We start from the raw sequence: 25,680 nt of genomic DNA on the forward strand, positions 1-25,680 counted from the left end.
TATCAACCCAAGCCCATTCCTGTTCTGAATACATTTTGGTCCCATGCATAACCACAATAGACAAATTCAGGCCTCTGTTGCTGGGACATATTCCTACATGTCCAGTTTAATTAATGTGAGCTTGAGACTACAGTCATGTAATGACCCTTCAAGTCACAAACAACCCAAGTTATCAAAAAATCTGTGATTTTTTTCTACCTTCAAATGGCTGCAAATGGGTCTCACCTGTCTTAAGGAGGGAAATGGTTCTTAACCCAGGAGCTAGTAGGATTCGTTGAGAAGGCTTTAAGCTAGATATGAAGGGGGGAAGGGATAAAAACAACCCCACTAGGGATGAACCTAGAGGAATGATGATGGGACTGGGGGTAAAGCAAGGGGCCCAGCTGAAGTGTATCTACACCAGTACAAACACCACAAGCAACAAACAGGAGGAGCTGGAAGCTATTGTGCAGCAGGCAAATTATGACTTAGCTGCCATTACAGAAATGTGGTGGGATCACCCCCACAACTGGAGTGCTGCAATGGATGGCTACAAGCTCTTCAGAAGGAATATGCAAGGAGGAAGGAGGAATGGTGACATGGCTTTCAATGTCAGAAGAAGGTTCTGATGTTGTTGAGCTTGGGGAATGATAAGGTTGAATCTCTGTGGGTAAGGATCAGGGGGAAGGCCTAAAAGGCAGACATTCTGGTGGGTGTCTGTTATAGACCACTTAACCAGGATGAAGAGACAGAAGAGGCAGCTGGTTAGAGAACCTACCAGGGGAGGTACCTTGCTAGACCTGCTGTTCACAAACAGAGGAGGACTGGTGGGAGACACAGAGGCTGGGAGCTGTGTTGGACAGAGTGACCATGACATGGTAGAGTTCTCTATCCTTGGTGAAGTCAGGAGGAAACCTCCCGGACCTTTAGAGGGCAGACTTTGAACTGTACTGGTAGGGAGAGACCCTTGGGGTCTACTTATGTTCGTGTAGAATTTTGTGAGTACAGGGATTGTGAACCACGGGGTGGCACTTGAGGACTATCTTATGTTTTTCTTTGATGTGCTGGCCTGGACATGCCCTCTGCCTTCCACACTGGCAAAATTGGAGTGTTACATTTCAACGCACAAGGCTCCAAAAGACCATCCTTCAGTAGTGTTTGTACCACAGCTTTTAGACCCTTCTAAAGGTATGGGATATTGTTGCTATTTCACTGCTTCACTCCCATCCCAAACAGTTTTTTTTAAGAGAGCAGTTATAAGTCCATTCTAGTTTCCTTCTCCCACCCACACCTTTGGATCTATTTCTTTGTCATAATCCATTAATAAATTTATTGAAACCCTTATTCCTGTTTCACAAGTTCTCAACTGCAACTCTAATTTAACTATTAAATCACTTCCTAATAATTTTTTCCCTTCTTCAGGCACATATAACAGTTGTACTGTGACTATTTTATCTTCCCACTTTAATTCAGCAGCCCCAGAAAGTGAAACTGTCATCCCAGATCCTTCTACTCTGTTATTCTTAAGGTATTTCCAGTCAAATTTAGTACCAATATTATAAGCTAAAGATGACTTAGCTGCCCTGTTATCTACTGAAAAAACATCTTCTTTCTTGGGCCCCACCTCCAAATTTATCAAGGGCTCTTGGTGGGACCAGTTCTCAGAAAGACTCTGACACCCCTATTCTGCCTCAGCAAATTTCAACATTTTGCTTTAAGCATCCTATTTGAGCCTGTATTAACTCATCCTTTTCTTCCTTCGCATCAAGAATGCACTGAGGAAAGTTACAAGGGGAGGTCAATGTAAGTGAGAACATTATGAGGATTTAATATTAAGGACTTTGTTTTCTCTTTATGTGATCAGATAAAAATCCTTGTGTTTTTATCATTGCAAACCAGTTCAATAGTGTTAATCTGGTTTATGCTAAGTGAGGGCAAATCAAATCATATTTACTAAGACATGGCTGAAAAAGTTTAAGGTTAGGACAGGACCATTTAAGACAAAAGTTTCTATTGAATTTGATTCTGACATTTCAATTCTGAAAGGACTGTTGTGCTCATTTTGGTGATTTCAAGGAAAATCTATCTTCTGATGATTAATGCCCTGGTTGCAACGAGGAGCTCATCTATGCATGGACGCACTCTCAGTTGCTGGGAAAAGCTCTCCAAATCCTCGCTGCTACCAGGGCTCCCCAGTGACTGAATCTGGGTGATGGTAATATATTAGGGCAATGTGTTATGTATTTTTCTCAATTACCATCTCTATCCTCGTATCTTAATGGTTAGGTGAATTGCCTTGTTCTGTTTTATTCTTGCTGTTACTTTTAGGTTACATCTAAACAACTATTTGGTGTTTTTCAGTAGCAGAGTCATTTGCTTCCTGGCTTTATTCTGCAGTGATTAATGTTCAGGAAATCGAGCAAGAATGGTTTCCCAGTCTCGCTTTCTAAGATGACAAGGAGGACTGAAAGTAAAATGAAGTGGAAACTATTCTTATCCCCTTTGCTTATTGCTTATGGGTACATCCTGCTTGTCCTGAAGGGGTAGCTCATGGTCTTGTCACAGCCACTGTCCATTACTGGGACATGAATAAATCCAGGTTTCTCAACTGTTGTTCCAAGTATGTCTGCACTGTAAAAGGCAGTGAACTGAAAAAATCAAGTGAACTAATGGGGAGTCAGGTGGAAAATTTAAATACCAGAGAACAACACTGTGCTCCTAGGCTGGCTCAGGCCCAGCAGCAATCTAGGCTCAGTTACATGTGACATGTGATAATTCCCTCCTTCTAGCAAGAATGATTAGTGAAGCAGAGCAGAATATCATTTGCTAGGGTTGCCATTGCATCCAAGGCAGAGTCACAGCTGCTCCATGTACTTTCAAACTTCAGGTACATGGATGTATGGTGGAAAAACTTAACTAGTTTCTCATTTATTGTACATGACACTACTGCATCAGCATAAATACTGGTCTCACCAGCTGTGTGTGAATTTCTGGGACAAAAGGAGAGCACCAACTAGCATAGAGTCCCAGACTTATCTTAAAGTGGAAAAAATAGGCACAGTGACTTAGACTCCATTATCTGGGCAGACACAAATAGACCAATAAATGCTAATTTCCAGGAGTGTCTTACTTTTTCTTCCATAAGATGATGCTTGTGGATCTTCTGTCTTACCTTCTCACAATAACTCTTATGCAACGAGGATGAAATATAGAAGTGTTCTGCTTCTTTCCACATAGTTCATTCAATAAAGATCTATTTTTGCTTTGCAAAAAACAGAATCCTTTCAGATTATCGTTATTCAACATAAAATATAAAAAAAGTCTTGGTAATGACTTGCTACGCCTTCAAAAGTGGCAAAAGGGTGGGCCTTGTGAGTCCCAGATGTGTTCTACATTTTACATTTCTAAATGCCTCTGGGGAAGTATCTGGTATGACTAATCAAGCTGGCTTTATAATGTAACACTCCATAGAAAAGTAAGCAGTAATTTCTCAACAAACTACAAGAGCAGTACAGTGACATGTTTTCAGTGCTTTAACTTTTATACCCATTTAAGATCGTACTACCTAATAAATAAAAGAACAGCCTTTCTTTCACTCCTTGGTAAAACCAGAACATGATAGCTGACAGAAGACACAAGCATATTCTTACCACACTCAAACATGCTGAGACCGGTATCCAAGGATACATGGAAATCACACAGCTTACTATGGCATTGACTCTTAGATTTTAAACAATGGTAAAAAACAGTGAAAATTCAGTGATGGGATATTTTGGTTTGTTTTACCAAGTCTGTAGGAGTCTGATCACATTTTTAAAACCTTTTGAAAGGCAGCAAGGGAAAATATGAAGAGAAAGTTTACTTCAATATAGAGACCAAATAGAGAGATAACCAAGGCAAAATAACAAGAGACAGTGAAGAAATTTAAATAATCATTGGATAGCAGGCTAGCAGGGCAGCAGATAAATTACTGGAAGCACAGTATTAATGGCAATATCATATAAATAGAAACAGAATCATCACTAAAACTTAACAAGATTGAGTTATGCTTTTGGAAGGGTTACTTCATACTGCACTGATACTGTTTCTTTAGAATTACTTACTCATTTTACCTGATATTTTTTCAATTTGGTTTTTCTAGCAGTTGAAACTCTGAATTTCAGCTAAAAAAACTGGTGGCAATCTGTTGAATCATGAGAACAATCCCCCAAAAAACATGGATAATCTGCACTTCTTTTCTGCATTGAATCCCATCAGTTTTAAAGGCTGTACATACAAGAAAAGCTATTTTACATTTATTCAGGTTTTTTTGTTTGTTTGTTTTTTCTTTTATAAGTCATAGAATCATAGAAACATTAAGTTGTTTGAGTTGAAAAAGACCTTAAAGACCATCTGTCTCCAACTCCTCTTTTAAGGGCAGGAATATTTTCTCCTGGAATTCCTATGCTACACAAGAGAATTTAAGAAGAAGGAGATAAAAGAAAATTATCCATATGCCACATTGATACAAAGCCAATCACTCATGCTTCTGTTTCTTATCTACCTACCAAAACACAGAAATCTTTCAGTATAGTTTTGAAACAAAAAGAAATGAGAGTGTGAAAAAAAGAAAAAGAAAATAAAATAACCCAACTCGTGCTAATGCATGTTTACACTGCACCACTACTTTTATAAATAGAGAATGGTAAATGGTTTTTAGCCTCCTTGTGAGAATATGTAACATTCGTGAACCCATTGGTTCTGCTCTGCAACTCTAGAATGCATCAACACGGCTAATGATTCACTAGATTAAAGTGATTGCAATGTTAAGCAACATGTCTCTGTAGATGCTATCCTGCCTTTAACATATACACCAGTCTCAGGCAGCTCCCAAACATGAATAGTAACACACTATTAAAGAGCATTTTTTTTTTATCTTAGCTATTCAAAAGAGAAAGAGAACACATGTTTTAAAAAGCACTATTCTGAGTAATCATGAGAAGTAACAGAAATACAGAACAGTTCTATAAATGAAAGAAACCTATTGGATTGTTGAATTGAATGTTCTCATTGGCTGCTGGTTATATACATAGAATCCATGATAAGAGAATCAGCGTGGGTCCCCTACATAGTGCAGCATCTGAGGGGATTTGTCTGACCCCACAGAACATTCAGGACTGGGACCTATGAGAGAGAAGCGAGCAGAGTGGTTGTTGTAGGACTGCCATAGCAGGAGACTGGTGGCGGAGCCTTAAAATTGAGAACACAATTGGCGCTGTATATGTGCATACATACATCATTCAGTATAGAACTACTTATTATATTGCAAACACTTTCATTTCAGCAGGAATATCCCACCTGTAACATACTCTAGATGTTGATCACATGGCCAGTTTTGGTAGATTGAACCTACAGAATTAGGACAACATGAGTGAAGGGGCAGAAAAGGTCCTGGAGGAGGGAGAATAATCTGACCTCCAATTAAACAGGTCAGTAACATGGCCTTCAACCCACTCACCCTCGGGGTAGGGGGAGGGGAAAAGAGTAATTTGGAATGAACAAACTCAGACCCTTTCTGCTCATAGAGGAGCAGGGTTAGGTCTGCAGAGATCTCTTGATGCCCTTCACTGTGCTAGTTCAACATCTAAAGAACAAACTCGTGGCCACCACTTTTCTCCTGATCTGACTGGAAGGTTTTAGAGATCCCTTCAAAAGAGGGAACAAAATATACCAAGAAAATAACCAAAGGAAACAGGCAGAAACAAACAGGAGCCGTCAGTGACAAAGAGCAAAAAGAGGAAAGCTAAAACTTCAAGGGCAGAGACCAGGGATAGACCCAGAGACAGACAGAAAGAACTAATGTGAGAAGAAGAGATGGAATTCAACACACAAGAAGGAATCTGCTCCTTCTCCTAATCAGTGGACTGGAGAGGATGAACAGAAGCTAGGAAGGAAGAAAGATACCGAGTAGCTTGGGACAGCAAAAGGCCACAGATCCACCCAACAGGGATGCATAACTCAGTCTTTTTCTGCTTTGTTTTAGGATGTTTCTTATGGGTAAGTCACATCAAATTCTTTTTAACAGTCTGTATTGTGGAGTTACATGAGAAAGCTGCAGGAGTGTTAGCAACTGATGATAACAGGAATTTCTGCAATACTAGAAAGAGTTGGGCATAGCAAGGGTAAGCATGGAGAAGACAATACTTGCTGCAGTTCCTGGGATGGTAACACAGCAATCAAGGTACCAAGGCAGAATGAGAAGGGTAGGAGTGTAACATGTAGCAGGAGTTTTTAGGGCTTCAAATCTTTGAGCATCAAGAATGATTTATATCTGTAGCATGACAGTTTTTGGTGGGGAAAGAGAAAGTTGTGATCAGTGTGAAGGAAATTGGGGTCTTCACTGCGAATAATGTTGAGTGGGATTTTGTTGACTATGTGAAGTTAAGATATGAAAATGTGGTTGGTATCACAGTAACTTCAAATCTAGATCAGAATATACAAGAAAATTATTAAAGATAACAGAAAATCCTTTTCATAGGAAATTCAGACTGGTAAAATTCTATGTAACTGAGATTAAGGCTGAATATCTTGTTTTGCTCCTTCTAGTTCCCCAAAGTAAGAAGTGAAGAAGGGTGTCTCAATGCTGAATTGTGAGTATTTGTAGGTATTGCACTCTTCTAAGAAAACCATGAAAGGTAAAGACATAACTGTTATGACGCGGAGACAGACATTTTCCAGAAAAGCTTATTTACACCGTGACTGTTGAAAATTTAGATAAGATGTTCCTTGCTTTGAGGTGAATTGCCTTGATTGCTACCTATTCAACACACTGATCCTGCAGTACCATTTCTGCTTCCTGTTTGAATAACTGTTATGATTAAGAGCATTCTGGAGTAATTTTGTAGTTGACGTCAGACAGCATTCAAGAGGCCTTTGAACATTGCCTTCAATAATATGTTTTAAGTTTTGGTTTATCACGAAGAGGTCAGACAGTTGGACTACATGATCTTTGGGGGGGCCTTCCAACTGAACTACTCTATCTATTTTATTATCTATCTACTATCTACTACTCTACCTGTTCTTAAAAAATAAAAATAAAAATAAAAATAAAAATAAAAATAAGCTTCTGTTTTGATAAAAGAAATGTATTTAAAAAATACACAGTCAAGGTCTGCTGACTGAAAGAAATATACAACACAGCATCCAGAATGCGCTCACAATATAGTGCCAGAAAGAAATAAAAAAGAAATTCAGGGGAAAAAAACAACCACAAAAAGTAAAACAATAGTATTTGACAGACTAAATGGTGAAAAAATATGTTAGAGTAAGAAAGCTTAGAAATTACATGATATAGATCCCTAAGGTGTGAAAATAGACTTGGTTAAGCACAAATATTAGGTTAACATTTAATAAATATAAGAAGAAGAACTCACCTCTAACAGGGAGATCAATGGGATAGGACAACTGTCTCCTATACAAATTACTGCGGGTCTCATGTTTTGTGCCATTTACAAGCTGGAGGTTAAGTGAGGAGTGTGAGGGAAGCTTGAAGAGAATGCAGTGGGAGATCTTCCTGTTTTGTTCTATGTCTGACTACTTTTTCTCCTCAGCTGTTCAGGTACAGAGTGGATCCGTCTGTGGTATATTTGGTAAGATGGCATATGATTACTTAAAATATATGCATCACCGGGCAATTCTAGCCACAAATAGTGGGATTAAACGGGATCTTGTAATTCATTCAAGTGTGGTGCTACTCCCCGCTTCCCCTCTATGCCTTGTAATGCTCTACACTAGCAATGCAGCCCGTTAGCCATTGTGTTGTCTTTGGCAAACACTGAATTGCCATCACAGGCATTTATTTATTTATTTTTTTAAATTTCATTATACTTGTAAGTATAATATTAATAAAGCCTTCATGTCATGAAGACAAGGAAAAAATGCTTACCTCAAGGGAATGTCACACAGAAACTGGTGCCTGAAAGGGACGTGGCATCCCCTTCTCTGGAGGCTATCAAACTCTATTGAAAAAGGCTGCAAATTGTTGTGTCTAGCTTTGACATTAGCTATGCCTTAAGCAACGAAAGATTTTAATATGCCCCCTCCAAAAAAAATCCTTTTGTCCGTATTCAGTTTTCTCTCTTCTTCCAGGCTGGTGGTTGTGATTGGTGGACTGCTGCTGCTGTGCGGCTTGGTTTCTGTCTGCATGAGATGCTGTTTCACTCATTGCCGTCAGAATGGGGAGGAATCAGGTCCTCGACCCTATGAGGTCACTGTCATTGCTTTTGATCATGACAGCACACTCCAGAGCACCATTACCTGTGAGTTGGCTTTGTCAGATACTGGGTACCTCAGCACACCCTGATGTGGGGGTTGCACCATAAAATGTCCAGACTGAGGCATATCAAGTCCCTCAGTGGGCAGGCAGAGGGATGTCCCAGACAGGGTGCTAGGAATGTGGCATCTGTAAATACTATAAATTAAGGTACTCGCCAGGCCTTATATAACAAATATGGTCAGATGGTGAACTGTTTGTAAGACATGTTTGGGTGGACTAAGGGCACCTACGAGATCCTTGATGGCATGAGAGAAAGGAGTAATTATGGAATATTGCTGATGGAGCTTCATTCCTCTCTTTAGGGGAGGACTAAGGGGCAGGGAAACATTCAGGCCACGGGGAGAGAAAAGCTCATGCACTGCAAATATACCTGTCCCACTTTAATTGTACGGTGCTTTCAGGATGAGACAAATAGCTTCTTTCTCCTCCCTTTCAGCTCTCCATTCGGTATTTGGGCCAGCTGCCAGGAGGATACTAGCAGTGGCACACTCCCACAACGCTGTGCAGGGCACACCACCCCTCACAGCATCAGACACCCCTCCGGTCTATGAGGAAGCTCTACACACAAGCAGGTTCACCGTTGCCAGGGCAGGGCAGAAAGTGCTAGACCTGGATCCAGCAACAAAAGAAAAACTGCAGACATCTGCCGAGGACAAGGATGCACAGCCAGTCCTTGCAGGACAGTAGTGCTTACATTTACTGAATGGCAGTAAAATATAGAATAGTAACATTCTGAGAGTAGTTCTTGTGGTCAGGTTTAAGAACATCAGATTAACCTCCTAAATCTAATGAGAAAGGGGGAAAAAAGAGACTATAATTCCAGATGGCTCTATATGCAGTGTATTTGGATAGCTCTTTTTCACACCTTGAGATAACTGACCATTGGCAATCCCTGGATCCACTTATTATACATACACATTACCAGATTCACAGACTGCACATATGGGTTGGCAGCAGGATCAAAGTGCTGAGCCTTGCAGGTTGGTGCTGGATACCTACAGGGAAATGCTACCTCATTCTGATTGCTGCCAGCCTAAATTTCCTGGGGATGGCAGAGGTTTTCAGAGCAGGAAAAACAATATGAAGAGGTCTTACAACCAATATTAAAACCAAACTCCAGGACAGCGCCAACGATACACAGTAAATTAAAGGAGGCTACATGTACACAATCTGCACATAAGCGAGAGAGCATAGTAGTATTTACAGTTTCCTACATGCTCTACAGGATATATAGGAGTACTCTTGAATTTAATATATAGCAATTCTGAAATAGCAGTTATAAGCTCTGGTATTTGAATTGAAGCTATGATGTGTGCCATAACAAATAAAACAATAGGAGAAGAAAGAACTGTATCATTAAAATAAAGCTTAATTATGTTTTGCCTTCATATTGTATCACTTATTAATTATTCCTACCACTGCTGTCAAAATCAGATGATTTAAAACATTTAAGCCATTTCTCAGATATAAATAATTTTTGAGTCTTTCCTGATCCACGGAGATATGATTAATCATGAATAAATATTCATCAAACTGCTTGGATGAGCACTGTTATGGGCTAAATTGGATACTCATGACCAAGTGACAGCTGAATTACATTGGTGTTGCCTGTACCCCAGGTTCTGCAACTGAAAACATTAAAAGGAGAATAACATCAAATACAAAACAATAAGCAGTCATTATTTATTTTATTTTAATACTTTAGTTAATAGTTACTTTATCTGTTAATGCTGATGTGAATGCACAGGTCACAGACTGAACATCTATCTGAAGTGATGGCACAGCTCTTCCTACTATTGTATCCGAAGCCCCACAGATATGTTGTTGTTCACAACACTCCTTGTGAAATATGGAAGAATACAGCCACTTTGTAGAAAAGAGAGAAAGGAGCAAGTTGCCAAATATGTTTAGGAATGTAAATGCTGATTATAATCATCAAGGGATCTAGAAAGGAATCACAGAATCACAGAATCACAGAATGACCCGGGTTGGAAGGGACCTCAAGGATCATGTAGTTCCAACCCCCCTGCCTAGCAGGGCCAATGTTGGTAAGATGTCTCCAGGGGTAGCATAAGGCAGAATTGAACAACTAAAAGATCTTTGATCACGTCCCAGACTTTGTCTGGTCACAGAAATTTTGTATCCAAGTAAATAATTTAATGCAGGTCTCACTTCTCTAGTTCACCATTTTTTCCCCCTGAATTGCTTAGTCATGCGCTAATTCCATCAGTAACAGATGATAAACTTGAATAAAATAAATAAGCGACATTTAAGGTTATGTCTCTTCTGCTACACAGTACTTGACATGATAATAACTGTTTGTGAAACATCCAGCTTGTGTGACCTATTTCATCAGCTGATCTGTGGAGTTCAGGCCTGACGTCCCTATCACGCTGCAGAACATTTCCTGGGAGGCTCTTGTTTACTTCACGGTAAAGTCCTGAAACAAGCTGAGACATTTGCTGAAAACGTGTCTAACCCTTTTAAGACCAGAAACTTCTCGGAAGCCTTCGCTAACGTTTCCATTCGGAACATACCATTCCCGCATTGTGTCCACCCCTTTTTTCCTTTTGAACTCAGCCGGCCAAGTCTTGAGCTGTGCTCACATTTAACAGAAGGTGGCGGTCGTTCTCCACAGGGGAGCAATCTCGCTGCTGGATTTCTTCCCAAACCCAGTAACACAAGAATATATCTATTATATGCCTCTTTTAACAGAGTTTTTGTAATAAGTTCACTGTAATTTTGATAAGATGTGCAGTAAAAATGGGAAGTTTTAATATGTTTTATTCCCACCCCCTCCTCTGCATCACATCGTCACCTTTGCTATCTCTGCTCTCCATTTCAAGGAAAACATAATGTGTTGCTTGTACTGAGAGCTGGGTACTACCTGCTGATGTGAGTGTATTTCCCTCGACCAGAGCCCCTATTGCCTAACTGTCATACACTGCTGTCTGCTCACGTCTTTTTCCATTTGACTCACACTTCACTGTGACTGACCGTAACAGGCCTTTTGCTGGCAAGAGATCAAAGAACGTGACAGTAACGATGCATACAGCTTCATTTGTTAAGGATTTCCTACAGGGATTTCAGATGAATGAATTCAGAGAAAATACTCCTGCAACTGATCAGATGCTTGAAGCCCACAGGATATAATAAAGTACCAGACTAGGGGGAAATAAAAGTAAAAGCAGACAAACAGACACTAGATTTCATGGGTGTCAAAGCTTTTGGCTTGCCTGGGCTGCAGTCAGTGAAGATAAATTGTCTTGGGCCGCATAGGTTGCTCCAAAAGTAACACCTCCTATTTATTTCCATAGAAATTACAGCTGATACAAAGAGCTCAGTAACATTGTTTGTAATATTGGTGGGAAGGTTCCGCTTCCACTGTCATACCACTAACATCTGCCTCTGATGTTATGGGTCAACATCATAGAACAGCCCTCATAAAATACATGCTATTCTTAAGATATAAATGAAAAAACAAAAACAAAAACAAAAAAAAAACATTTTAGTTGTAAATATTTCTCTTAACATTTAAAAAGAAAAAGAACAAAGCCTTAAAACTGGTGGGATATTTGACCTTGTGCCTGTGAAACTGACACACCAGTCTGGTTCAATGGCAGTGGCTGTAATTCTTATGAACTACGTTGTGCCTGTGCCTTTTGTTCAGAGAAAGAAAAACAACCAATCCAGTTTCCAGCTCTTCTCTCCAGCACGCGGATCCTTAATGTGGGGTTTGTCACATGCCCATGGGTTGACATTTTAATAAGAACTATAAGTCAGATGCTTAGTTGTTTGTCACTGCTGCCGCATGGATCATCTTCCGGCCCACCGAGGAGCCAGAACCGCGGTTGTTTTTTAACTGAGCTGTAGGAGACGGAGCCGAACTCAGCCCCGAACGGGAGGAACGGGAAGGGGGAGGAACGACCTTGTCGGGGCGCGTCCGGGCTGAGTCAGCGGGCTGGAGTTCAGCAATGGGATTTGCGATCGTCACGTGGGATTTGTTGTGGGGAGGAGAAGTGGGTCGTGTCTTGGCATCAGAGGAGAGGAAAACACCAAGACTCTCTGATTTGTTACAGAATTTCAAGCTAGATGTTATCTCATATACAGTTGCCTCCTCTCCTTTGTCCTTGAGGAACGCATCACTACGTCTCTACAGATGTGGGGATTTAGCAACTGCTATATGGCAGGCAACTAGGAAGCAAAAAGGAGGCCAAATGTAGGTGTTACAGAGAAGCACTACGACATGAAGGCAGCCTTTTCGCCTGGCCTGAACAAAATCAGTGCCTCGCTTACTGAGTCACCCTTCTGAGATCCTCTGACACTACCAGCAACTATGGGGAAATGCTCCAATGTCTAATGACAGAGAGAAAGAGAGAAACAAGTCAGTGATGCTTCCTGTACTAACCTCGTGTATGTGAAATACTGAAGGCTGGGACACACTGATCCATGCCATTCCCACCGTGGGTTGCTGTACCCTTAGGAGAATCTGGCATATACTTGGAGGTCACAGCATCATGTGGAGATGTAACTACTTAAGCACTAAAACATCTGCCAGAGTTCTCTGGGAGGGGGTGGGCTGTTGGGGGATTGGAGGTAGAGTGGGAGGGCACACCTGGACACATTTTAGCGCTCCAAAAATAGATGCCATTATTCAGGTGAGAAAAATCACATCCAACATGCTTGTTTATTACCTTACTCTATGAAGTCATTTTAAGGTGACAGGCTCTGGTACAAATACCTGATTTGTAAGTGTAGTTGAGATTTCTGTCTCATGCCCGTTTGTTTTCACTGGGCAAGATCACCTGTGAACTGCCAGTGTCAGACCATATCTGCTTCTAAGTGAATATACTTCCTCCATATCTCTCCTTCATGCATGGTGAGAGATCACAGTCACCAGGGCTTGGAGAGAGCATTACCAATATACCTCTGAATTCAAGAAGCAGTGGGCTATAGAGTGCAAAGGTGGGTGGTGGGCAGTATATGATAAACAGCTCTCTCCAGGGCAGAGAGCACAAACTAGCACCCTAAATCTGCTGTGGGGATTTGCAGTAGGTCCTTCCCAGTGTTGGAATAACTCCTTCCCTTCAGGCAAGACTAATGTGTATAAGCATAGAGGGATAAAGAAACCATTAATGTCTGAAGTACGAATTTCTTGGAGCAGTCTAAAAGATGTGTATGAGTATTTCTAGAAAAGGACCAGGGCTTCTTCCTGATCCTGTTCTCCTGATATTATTTTTATTACTTACTATTTTGTCACGATGCCCTTACAGAGCATTGCAATGGAGCATCCATCTTTCGTCTTCCACCATAAGTGCTTCCAAGATTACATGATTCCCCATCCATTATATTTCCACAGATAGTACATACTCATCAATTGTACGTGAGACAACTAACTTATACACACTTAACACAGGTAGAGATGGATGAGATTTCCAGTCTTCTATTCCATGGTCTCTTCTACTGTCTAGTGTCCTTTTAGCATCATGGCAGTCCAACTGACAGCCTTTTGCTTAATCTAGTGGTCTTCCCCACTTGTCCTCTAGATGAACTTTCTTCACTGATGCATGCTCGATAACGCATATTGTAAGTAATTTATAGGTACTAACATTGTAACATTTGCTCACGCAGCACCCGGCCATTATTTTTGGATATTTGCTCATCCATGGATAGAGATTAGTTTGGCAACCTGTCTTTTAGTGATATATACCGGGGTGTTAACTTCTTTTTAATAATATATACTGGGTTGTAGAAGGATAGAGGGGAAATCCTTGACACCTAGAGAAGGAGACAATTTGGCCTCGTGTGGAGGTCTCAGCTTTCATTATTGCGTTTCTTTTGCTGAGGGTCTCTTGTCAAAACAGAACAGCCTTACAACACGTTTTCCAGTCTGTAATACTACACTCACACTATATCAATCACAACCACGTACAGAACAGACTCATTGGACGGGGACACCTCTGAGGGTGGTGCGTGGGTAACCCCTGAGTCACGCACATTATTTTGGTGGCTGTGTTTTTGTGGATTTTTTGATCTTTCTTTTAGAATTGTTACCATCAGGTAACCCGAAAAGCACAGTAACCGAATGTAAACACAAAGGCCCAGCACATCCCCCCCCCCACACACACACGAGACAGTGCCCCCACCCCGCTGCAATGGAGACAGTGCCGGAAGGGGAGGGTATGTCGCTGTGACGTCCCGCAACAGCACGGTGCGGGGCTGCGCTGCGCTGCGCTGGGTTTGCGTGCGCTGCGCGGGCGTAGTAGGGTTTGCTGAGTGCCCGGTCATAGGTGACGGAGGGACGGTAGTGGCCGGCTCGGTTGTGTCGCATCATGAAGTTCCAGTACAAGGAAGACCACCCGTTCGAGTACAGGAAAAAAGAAGGGGAGAAAATCAGGAAGAAATACCCCGACAGAGTCCCTGTGAGTGTGCTGGACGAGCGCTGCCCTCGGGCTGGCTGTGCAAATGTCGCCATTCTTTGCTGTCCTTGTCGTTGCCGTCTGCTGCTTTGCTTCTTTTGCAAGGAACGGGATTGGGAAAGATGAATTTGGCGTGTCGGTATTAATTCCGGATTGCTTTCTCTTTAGTGCCACCGTATTTGTTGTTCTACGCCAAGGTCCGTGGGTGGGTGTGGGGGGTCTTTTTCGGGCATCCGCAGTAATTCGACAGCAAGAACGCTGTTAATCTTATTATGGCAGCCTATGCGTGTGGGGCTGGAGGGTGGGGAAGAAGCTTACGACTTGCTCTGGGAAAATGGAGGAGAACAATGAATGTGTGAAACAGGCGTTCTCTGTAAGGAAAAAAAAAAAGGCCTAAATCGCTGTTATCAGATGTTTTGTTTTTATTTTATACCTTTTTCTTTTTGGAGCTTGCTTTTCAGTGTAGTCCAACTCCGTTCTTTTCAGCTTTGTGTTTTGCATGAGAGTTAAAAAGAGATGGATGCACAATAATAATTCCCAGTCTTACTTCCCTACTCTTTAATCACCCAAAAAGCATCATTTGGAAAACAAGATCATTTTCGAGCTGAACTTTCCTTTCTTGTCCTTAGGACTGTCTGGAATCTCAGTGGAAAACTCCTGGCTTTATAATTTGTGGCAATAATTGCAAAAAGAAATAGTAACACTAGGGTTTATTTGGTTTGTTTTGTAACACTGGAGAGTTCTGTCCTAGATTGGGGTGACCAGAGGTGCAGTGTGCAAAAGAACTGTTACACCTGAGCTTTTCCCTGTAGGATGAGAGTAATTGAGCATGCAGTGTATGCAGGTCTGTCTTTTGAGATGACGGCCACAGCAGGCTCAGCTGGTCAGGAGAGTGGCAGGTAATGCAGCAGGTCATGATAGAAGTGACTGGAAGAACTATGTGGAGAGCCCAGCAACAGACCTGGTCTGGCAAGGAGTAAAAATGCCAAGACAGAGGGGCTTTAGTAGAGTGTAATGGACAAAAACAGGATCAAACTAAGTGAGCTGTGCTGCAGCTAAGGGGAAGTGAAAACACTGCCTGGAGAGGCCTGGTGTGGATTGCTGGGGAAGGCTTGTTGTCAGAGCTGCACAGAGTGCAACAGACGTATTTAATCACTTCTGTCACTGCCCTTCACGACAGTAGGATCCTTGACAGCAATGTCCCATTGGCTGCTGGCACTTCACTGTTGTGATATGTCTGCATTTTGCTGAAATTATAATGCTGGCCCAGCCCATTGTTACCACAGTCACCCAGCAGCAACAGACATCAAGATAATATATCTGCCCTTTGGATTGTCTTTGTAAGTTTGTCTCTCTGTGCAAAGTAACCTTTAGAAGAGATACCTTGCCTGGGTTATCAGGGAAACTTACTACAGTTGATTATCTAGGAAAACACCTCCATTTTTCCTTCTTTGCAAGAGGGAGATCTGTCTCAAACTTGATTATTTAATTTGAATCCTTTCTAGGGGTTTAGAATCCTCAGAGCTCACCTTGTCCTCATAAATCAAGGTACCCCCTATCTTCTTTTCCTTTATCTAATGACTAAGCTACATGCCATCCTTTTGAGTCAGCTTGGTCCTGTCACTGTTGCTACCTGACAGTTCTGCTTACCAATCTTCTAAATTGAAAGCAAAAACTAAAGGCTTTTTTTCTACTTCAGTTTATTTGATGCTACCATGTAGCGTTTCAGGGTAAGAAAATAGGCAAAGTACTGTTGCTGGTCAGTCTGAAGCTGTGTAGTGAGGTTGTGCAACTACCTTTCCTTCACAACACTTGTCAATTTTATCTTGTATGGAAATGTATGTCCTAACACAAACTTAGTGTGAAAGAGCTCAGTTGCCTAGTAGTTGAGGTTCTTGAACTAGCAAACTACGTTTGTGTTTTAGGAAGAAACCTAGAATTTTCAGGGCTTTTGGCTGCATTGGAGGCATCTAAATGGAGAAGAGTATACAGGTATCCAAGCCAGCATCTCTACTGTGTGACATGCTTTGTGGATACTTGGATCTGGAACGAGGAGAGTTTGGTTGGAAAAAGTGCCATGCCAAGTTAATACACGAAGCTTATCATGTCTTTTTCCTTTGGTGTACTGTTTCATTGATGTGACAACACCATTTTCCTTCCAAAGAAGGAAGGAAACACGAAGCACAACAGTCCAGCCTTTACTATTGCACAGCTGACACAGCTGCTGATTTTGGCTTCCCAGGGAGGTGGTTGAATCGCCATCCCTGGATGTGTTTAAGAGCTGTTTGGATGTGGTACTCAGGGATATGATTTAGCAGAGGGTTTTTAGAGTTAGGGTACTATGGTTAGGCTGCGGTTGGACGTGATGATCTTCAAGGTCTTTTCCAACCTGAGCAATTCTATGATTCTTAGAAATTAGTCTCACAGTGTCTCAGGGAAGGTCAAAATGGTTTCTGAAGAACAGTAAGCCACATAGATTGAATCATGTAATATATCTCTCTACTTGATCAAAAATACATACCAGGAAAAAAAACAAACCTACCAGTGGCTGCATTTTCTTTCCACATGCACACAGTATTTCCATGGAAACGTGTCACCAAGCTTTGGAAAGGTTTCCAAGCCTTTTCATATTCATGTCACTTGGGAATAGTTCCTATTTCAGAGATAGGAATTTTGCCTGGCTCTGGTAACAAAAAGAAATTGTGTGTAGCAGAAGATCTCTTTGACCTTAAAGCTACTGAACTTATGCTTTTCTATGTCATATAATGACTGTTGTAGCAGATCCAGAGGAGGGCCACAAATATGATCAGTGGGCCTGAACACCTATCTTGTGAGGACAGGATGAGAGATATGGGTCACTTCAGCCTGGAGAAGAAAAGGCTCTTGGGGGACCTTTACAGTGGCCTACCAGTACCTGAAGGAGGCCTATGGGAAAGCTGGGGAGGGGCATTTTATAAGGATGTTGAACAACAGGATGAGGGAGGCTGGTTTTAAATTGAATAGGATAGATTTAAACTAGATGTTAGGAAGAAAATCTTTACTGTGAGGGTGGTGAGACACTGGAACTGGTCATTCTGCCCAGAGAGGTTGTGGATGCCCCCTCCCTGGAGGCTTTTAGGGCCAGGCTAGATGGAGCTTTGAGCAACCTGGTCTAGGAGGAGATGTCCCTGCCTATAGCAGGGAGGTTGGAACTAGGTTATCTTAAAGATCCCTTCCAACCCAAGCCATTCTGTGAAATAACCTTAAGGGATATGAATTTCAGAGTAGAAGATAACTACTGAAGAACTGTGAATTTGAAGAAAATAACCTTCTTCAGTAAGCTGTAACTTCTCCTTTAATTCTTTGCTTCATTCTAGATCACTGTGAGCGAATGTAAAAATTAGGATGTGGGACTACTGGGACTGGAGCTGATTTTGTGTCAGGCAGTTTGGAACTGTAACTTGGAAACAGCTCAATTGACTTGTGTTTGTGTAGTAGCCTCCTGGTAGCTCCTTCATACAAAATTAACCTGCCTTAAGACTATCAAGGTGACCTGATTTATTTTTTTTTTCCCCCTTGGCAATTACAGTTTATTTTTATGCTTATTCCAGTTTCCATTTTTAACTCATTGTGCTTACTGTTAAAGTCTTGAGCTCCCAGCACAGATATTGCCAGTGATTTGCTGTCTTCTGACCCATCTATTCTTTACTATTGTGTATTTCTTAGGGATTAAAGACATTTCTAAAGGCCTGGTAGCACCAGCTTTCTTAAAGGGTATTGTCTTCTTCAACTTCTGTTTCTTTTGTTCATTTCCTTTAATGATGCCCATAGCCTTTCTCTTTCTACCTCATCAGGTAATTGTGGAAAAAGCACCAAAAGCCAGAGTACCTGATCTAGACAAAAGGAAGTACCTTGTGCCTTCTGACCTCACAGGTAACAAAGTCTGCCTCAGTTCTTCTTGATTTTCATTAAGATGGACTTATTAAGTCACTTTTGTTCATCTGATCGTCACCAAAAATGAAAAATCCAGGCAGGCTCAACATCTTATCACTACCCCAGTTTGCCTGGCTGTACTTATTGTATCTGTCTGTCTCACAGTCAGGATTACAACATGCAGAATTCTTTGAGATCGTAGGTGTCACAGTGACTAAAATAATACGCATGTGTCAGTGTGATTTCTAGCTGTGGTGAAAATGACTGAGTTGTGTATCACAGGCTGTGGTGAAATCATCAGTCTCTGATGACTTAGCTCAGGTAGCCAGAGGCTGTATCCTTGCTGCAGGAAGAATAGTTCTTGAAACGTTCTCATTGTTTTCCACCGCTGTGGTTGGAGTCATGACCGCGAGGTTTTTTTCTGAGTGTTCGTGGACATTTTTGTGTGGTTACATTTGTTTTCATTTGAGAACATAAATAAGTCACAGGAACAGCTTTTCTTTTTTGCTTCCCTCCCCCTCCCCCATTGCAGTATGTAATTTATTGCAGCATACTTCCTTGTGCAAAATAGCTCAAGTAAATAAGCAGTTTGTTTTCATGTATTGCAACCCATTTACAACGGGGAAAAGTCTCTTAGCATGTTTCTGACGTATCGAGTTTAAAGGCTAAGCAAGTTAGATATCTTCCCGGTAATCCCTACGATTCATACCATAATAGGTGGAGTATGGATTTAGAGAATGTGATGGCCTGAAGCAGTATTGATTAACTTGTGGAACTGTCAGCTCAGTGTGGATTGGCTGCTAATATGGTTACTACCTGCTTTTCCCCCCTTCCATTTCCCTAGTTTTTACATACAGTGTGTGATTTCCCATCACTTCATTCTCTAAAGAAAACAGCCATGTTTAGTTTGACATTCTCTTTGTGTGTAAGGCATTCTCTTCTGTTTCTCTTCAGTTGGGCAGTTCTACTTCTTAATCCGAAAGCGGATCCACCTGAGGCCAGAGGACGCGCTATTCTTCTTTGTCAATAATACCATCCCTCCCACAAGTGCTACCATGGGTCAGCTGTATGAGGTAGGTCTGACCTTTCTTTCTCTTTTTGTTCAAGTGTCCAGAAGAATGCATATCCTCATTGAAGTACATCTGAGCTTTACTCAGCTGATGGTAGCTGCAGCTTGGCCACAGATACCTGAATGTAGACCCCTTTGGTCGAGGCTGTATTCCATCTTCTCTTTTGGAAAGGTTCATTCTGCAGTTATGAGGAGCCTAATAATTACTTTTTCCTGGCTTGTACTGTATAAGGACATTGTGAACATTGCTTGCTAGTATTTCTACTGAGCAGTGTCACTCATTTAACTTTGAAGGCATATTCTGTGCCCATCAGAGGAATATTCCTCTTGTTATATGGGCATTAATTATATCATGGTTGTTTCGCAGCCTGGATTGATTTATCCTTGATTTATCCTTTGGCTGTGCTTGTGGTTTTTAATAGAAGAGCTCCAGTTTGGTGCTGCAAGCCTTATTTGACCTAGCGCTTTTTGACAATGACTGGATAATTTGTATATGTGGACTAAGGAAGATGTAAGATTAATATAATCAAATCTGGTTATGTAGGAAAAAGTACATCTAACCATCTAAAGCTGAGATCAAGACCCTCTTTCTGGCATTCTGCAGACTTTTTGTATCCATCTAATCATTTAACATCTCAGCTTTACTGCCCATATATAAAACAGGACTAGAATTACAGCCATTTGGTAAGGTGTTCTGAAATATGACAAACGTAACAACGTTTATTAAATACCAAAGTATGCAGAGATTGTTTTTAATGTTAGAGCACTCCCAAGTCACTCCTCCTGGTCTTAAGGCCATATCAGTGCTGACATTCTGCTGTGTAGCCTGCAACAGTCAGAGCTGTTTCTGTTGCATATTTGCAGCACGTTATCTTTTTCTAGTAAATCCAGTGTATCCAAAAATATGACATGTCTAAATTTAGAGGTTGGGCTGTGGGTAGAGAGCGCTTCTGTATGCATTCTGATAGGAGGATGTGAAGCTATCAGTATAAAGGGAAAGATTACAAGGGAAAGGCTACAGTGATTTCGTTGTTGGATTTTTTCATATGTAATGAAGAGCTATAGGGCTATGGATTGATACTTCTTTCCTTTCTGCCCTTGCAGGATAACCACGAGGAGGACTATTTTCTCTATGTGGCCTACAGTGATGAGAGTGTCTATGGCAAGTGAGCAGCAGTCCCCCAGGCATGCAGGCGAGATGGACTGATGGAACTGACTGGGGGGTAGGGGGAGGGTGTTGAAGAGGAGGAAGAAGAATGCTTGAGAAGAGGGGAAGAGAACTGGAAGTTAACCACGTGCACAATGCCATCATCTTCCATATGTTAATTATAACCATTATTTTTAAATTGAGGGGAGGGGGGGGGGGGACCGTAAATGAAACAGTGAACTGATAGGCTAACAAGAGGTTCTTTGTTGAGGAATGGGAGAATCCACTTGTTTGTACTCTTCCCTTTATGCAGCTGGAAGTTGCTAGCTGGTACTGGAGGCTGCTAGACAAGCCAGTGTAGTGGAGCTCCTGGAGAGTGAATGAACAGGAGGGAAATGGTTGTTCACATGTAACCTTTCCATTGGATGTGGAAGGCATGCCTGGAACCTGTACACTGATCTTGTCGCACCTTACCCATGGCACGGGCTGCATACCTATGAGCATTCAGTAAGCTGTGAAATATTTCACCCTGACCATACAAGGCTGTCCTGTGCTGATAGTCCTCACTCTAGCTGCTGTATGTGAAGTGTTCCAAGACTACTGTATTTCCTGTTGCTTCCATCATTGTAGAATGCATTTACTCCCAGCCCCCAGTTAATTCTGAGGGCTGGGAACTTCTCAGCTGTGAGATACAGAGATGGAGAGGATGGGGGAGAGAAGGGAGGCATATTTTTTCCTTTTTTCTTTTAATTGCAAGTGCTGAACAGAACAATTTAAGACAACTCTTTTGTTCTTTTCAGTGAAGATAACCTCTGAACTCCTAAAGAAGGACCTCAGGAGAGCAACTAGCCCGCTTCAGCACTGAGGCAGGATTGAGTAATACTGATCATGTCCATAGCTATTCATCCAACTTGTTCTTGGAGACATTCATTTAGGCGGACCCTGGAGACTGCTTAGATAGCCTGTTCCAGTTTCTAGCTAACCTACAAGGGAGAGCTTTTCTTGCTGTCTAAGTTTAGTCTCCCTAGCAGTGCATTAATACAGTTAACTAGTGGTGGTCTTGTTACTAGTGAACACAGCGTTGTCCTTGCACCAATCTCCTGCAAATTTGAAGTTGGCAGAAATCTTTTGAGTTTAGCCCTCCCTTCCATGTCTCATCCCTGTATAGATCTTTCACCATCCACATAAGCAGAAGAGATCAGTCCCTCCCATGTGTCTTTTGCTTTTTGTGACTGGACAGCAGTGCCACTCTTTGACATGAGAGGTGCTTTTAGACATGAAGAGGAAGGGGAAAAGATTTTCTGTAGGTTTTTGCTTTGATTTTTTTGTTGACTTTTTTACTTTATTTTAAGCCAGGGTTGTGTATGCCCCGTCTTTGAAGGTGTTCAAGGCCAGGTTGGTTAGGGCCCTGAACAACCTGACCTAGTAGTTGATCTAGCAGTTGGCAAACCTGCTTATGGCAGGGGAGTTGTAGCTTGATGATCTGGAGGTCTCTTCTAACCCAGGTCATTTTATGGTTCTATGGAAGTTACCAGATAGATGCTGTCCTGTGCAAACCTTATGCTGTCATCTCAAAGCAGTTACTTCCTGGTGGCACAAACAGCAGATTTTCCCATAGTTGTCATAACTCAGATGAGGGGCCGTGGTCTAGGGAGCGAGCTGACTTTCAGGGATGTTCATTGGTTTTGTCTAAAGATCGAATAACTGGACCTGAATTACTGCAAGCATTCCTATATTTAGGGGGTAGATCAAGAGGGAGGAAAAGATGAGAAAGATGAAGGAGACTGGCAGAGTCCGAAATAAGCTGAGGGTGTTTACTGTATTTACCTGAAGAAATTAGAACCCAGTTTTCTGCATTCCTCAAAGATGATAGATCAAGATGAGTGCTTCTATGACTGTGGGAGACAGGAGATTAGTTTGCAGCCTTTTCTGACTTGATCCACTGGGGTATAGAAGATGGAAAATGAGGCTGGGTGTGTGAAGCAGAAGTCATTAATACAGCCGTGTGAAGGACAGGGATGCAGTGTAGTGCAGGAGAGTCACTGCCTGTGTGGTACAGTAAGTAGCAAATGAATGGGAGAAAAGGGAGCAAGGAATCTAGGCAAGATGGTCAAAAAAGGAGACAGAAAATGGGGGAATAAAGGATGAAGTGGGAGAATAAAGGATTAAGTGGTGGGTTTCTACAGGCGTTTTTCATCCTGAATTTCAGGTTTGCTGTTCTATCAGGTTCATCTGGAATAAATACATTTGGAGGACTTTTATTTACTTCAAGCTTACATAACTTCCTCTTTTACTGGACCACTCTCCTTCAATCACACTCTGTTAATATCCTTGGGGTGCGAATCCACATCAGTCTACTCTTTTAGGAATCTCTGAATGTTCTGAAGTAGAGAACAGATTCAGAAGGCTCTTTATGGTAAAAGAGCAGATGGGAGCAGATCATATACAGCCCTTTGCCATTGTCCCACTTGCTCACGTGTGTGCTGCTAAGCATGTGATTGTGTGTTGTCTCAAACTAACTTGTGCTTAGGCACGCTCAAGAGAGAAAGAGTTGGAATCTGGGTTGTGTTTTTTGTGTTCAGACCTCTTTTCCCCTCCTGCTGCAGGGTTTATAAGTAAAAAGAATGGGACTTATCTCAGCTGTTTGCGACCTTTGGAATTTACACTTTAACATTAGTTATTTTATGTTTCTTTTAATTGAATTGTGGCATTTACTTCTGTTTTTGTGCTAGACTAATATTGTACAAAATAATGACGGTAGTTCTTTTTTTGTGTTGATTAGCTGCAGGTTCTTTTAAAGATTCATACTACTTAAGCTCAATCAACCAGTCAATAAAGATGCATTTGAAAATCACAGGATTGGCCCAAAATATGATTGACTGTAGTACTTATCACCATGTGTGCTTGTAAATAAAGAGCCTGACTAACTGGGGCTGCTTTGTCAGAACTTCTTGCTGCTATGTTTATGTAGAACTCTAGATTTCTTCTGTCCTGTCTATAAGTCAGGCTCTCCTTTTGTTTTGTTTTTGTTATATTGTCACACGCACACACTTTTCTGTCTTGCTGTGCCACTCGTGTCAACTTTATTTAGACGTATTCCATGTAAGAAGGTCTTAAGGAATACAGTGGGTGTGCAGAGATATTCTCTGACACTTTTAGGCCTTGTGCAGTCCTAGCTAGCTGATGGGCTCTGAGCACAACCAGCCTGAGCTACTATACCTACCCCCAGGGCTCCCCAACCAACTGAGGACACCAACTCAGCCCCACAGGCTGCAAGGTCGCAGCAAGGCCAGACTCCAGCTTTCCAAAGCCTTGCCCAGCCATTTGTGCCCTCTGAGCTAGGCATATCCATGGCCTGGCATGGCCCCAGCACTTCGCCATCCTTTTGATCTTGTTTAGCCATCACTCAGGCTGATCCTGAGCCTTGCCTGTAGACGTGCTTCCTGTCTTCATCATGTGCCTGCCTCATCACTGTGATGAGCCTCATGGACTGGGCTGGTGACTGGGCCTAGCTACTACTCTGGACCAGCCCTGTACCTGCAGTGTAGTGCTGTAGGACAGGTTTTGCCCTGAGCTGGCCATGTGGGCCCCTCCTACCTCCCTGTCCTTCAGGGTACCACTGTTTCTTGCTGCCCTGCGATGGCTCAGGATTGAGATGAGGCTCCAGGCTGTGGGCAGAAGGTATGGGGAGGTTCCGGTGGGTAGCTTTGCGGCTTGGTGGCATGAGCCCAGTCCTCCCTAAAGAGCATGTTCTCCTTTTCAGGAAAATCGGCTATAAGGAAATTGGGATTTGCAGAGAGGTAGACATGCAGTGACAGCAAATCTAGGCTTCTTTTCACAGAGTCCTGGTATCACAGAATACAGCCAAGGTTATTAGGGACCTCTGGGAGTTGTTTGATCCAACCTCAATGCAGGGACACTTAGAGCTGTCTGCCCAGGACCATGACCAGCTGGTGTCTGAATATTTCCAAAGAGGGATACCACACAACCTCTCCGGACTTATCCTTACGGATATTTGCTTGCTAAGAGGAAAACAGCCCTGCTGGAAGTAAGCCCAGCAGGTACTGTTCTCCTATTAGCATAGCCACTCCAGTTTGGTCACATGTAGCACATGAGATAGTGGTAAGAGGCACATAAGCTTCCCTCATCTCACCCATCCTCCCTAATAGCAAGGCCAGGCTAAGCCAGGCTCTGGAGTATGGCTTTCCAGCTATGGTGTCACCTGTCTGTGCACATGCCACTGGCCAAGACAGTCAATGTGCTTGTTGCAAGTTAACCTCAGTAGGCAGCTAAACAGCAAACAAGTTCTCCTTTACTTGTCCACTACCACCACCTCCGGTGGGACAGAGGAAGAATAAAAGCAAGTAGAACTTGAGATCAAAGTTGAGATAAAAAGTATTAAATAAGAATTAGAAGAAGAGAGAAAACAAATCACTCACCACTTCCAATGGATAGACATGCCTGATACAAGGTACAGCCACTGTGTGCTTTTGTTGCTTACACCAAAATCTAATAGAGGCAGTAATTCATCCTGTACTGTGTTAACTCAGAGCCTGACCACAGCAGCAGTTTTTGTGTCCATATTCTCCATCAGGACTAAAACAAATCTCCCTGTATGACAGAACAGTGTGGAGACTCCAGCTATACAAGGCCAGAAATCCGCTCAAAACTGCTTACAAGTTTGTGTCAGTGCCATTGCTGAGAGATATAGTACATTTGCTGAATGTGATTTGTCTGGTTCATATGTGAATTGTTAGCCTGTATTCAAAGACTGACATTTCTATTCTCCTGTGTCATCCCAATAAGGTGATAAAAATTGGATTGGAGCAAGGCCTGGTGT

The 25,680-nt window shown here is 42.0% G+C and overlaps 2 protein-coding genes across 2 annotated transcripts; both read left to right on the plus strand.

The window, feature by feature from the left end:
- The first annotated feature begins 5,537 nt into the window (after nt 1-5,537).
- On the plus strand, nt 5,538-9,681 carry TMEM52B (transmembrane protein 52B). The gene is made up of 5 exons (XM_015874092.3): nt 5,538-6,015; nt 6,565-6,608; nt 7,569-7,607; nt 8,107-8,276; nt 8,730-9,681. Exons 1-5 carry the CDS (start codon nt 5,968-5,970, stop codon nt 8,978-8,980), a joined length of 552 nt encoding a protein of 183 aa, XP_015729578.1. The 5' UTR covers nt 5,538-5,967; the 3' UTR covers nt 8,981-9,681.
- Nucleotides 9,682-14,498: 4,817 nt separating this feature from the next.
- On the plus strand, nt 14,499-23,772 carry GABARAPL1 (GABA type A receptor associated protein like 1). The gene is made up of 4 exons (XM_015874047.3): nt 14,499-14,715; nt 18,546-18,624; nt 19,579-19,697; nt 20,798-23,772. The coding sequence occupies exons 1-4, from the start codon at nt 14,626-14,628 to the stop codon at nt 20,861-20,863; spliced, it is 354 nt and encodes a 117-aa protein (XP_015729533.1). The 5' UTR covers nt 14,499-14,625; the 3' UTR covers nt 20,864-23,772.
- Nucleotides 23,773-25,680: the final 1,908 nt, after the last annotated feature.

The sequence above is a fragment of the Coturnix japonica genome, chromosome 1, assembly GCF_054131305.1.
Source record: "Coturnix japonica strain WE chromosome 1, WE-NBRP24, whole genome shotgun sequence".
NCBI classification, from domain to species: domain Eukaryota; kingdom Metazoa; phylum Chordata; class Aves; order Galliformes; family Phasianidae; genus Coturnix; species Coturnix japonica.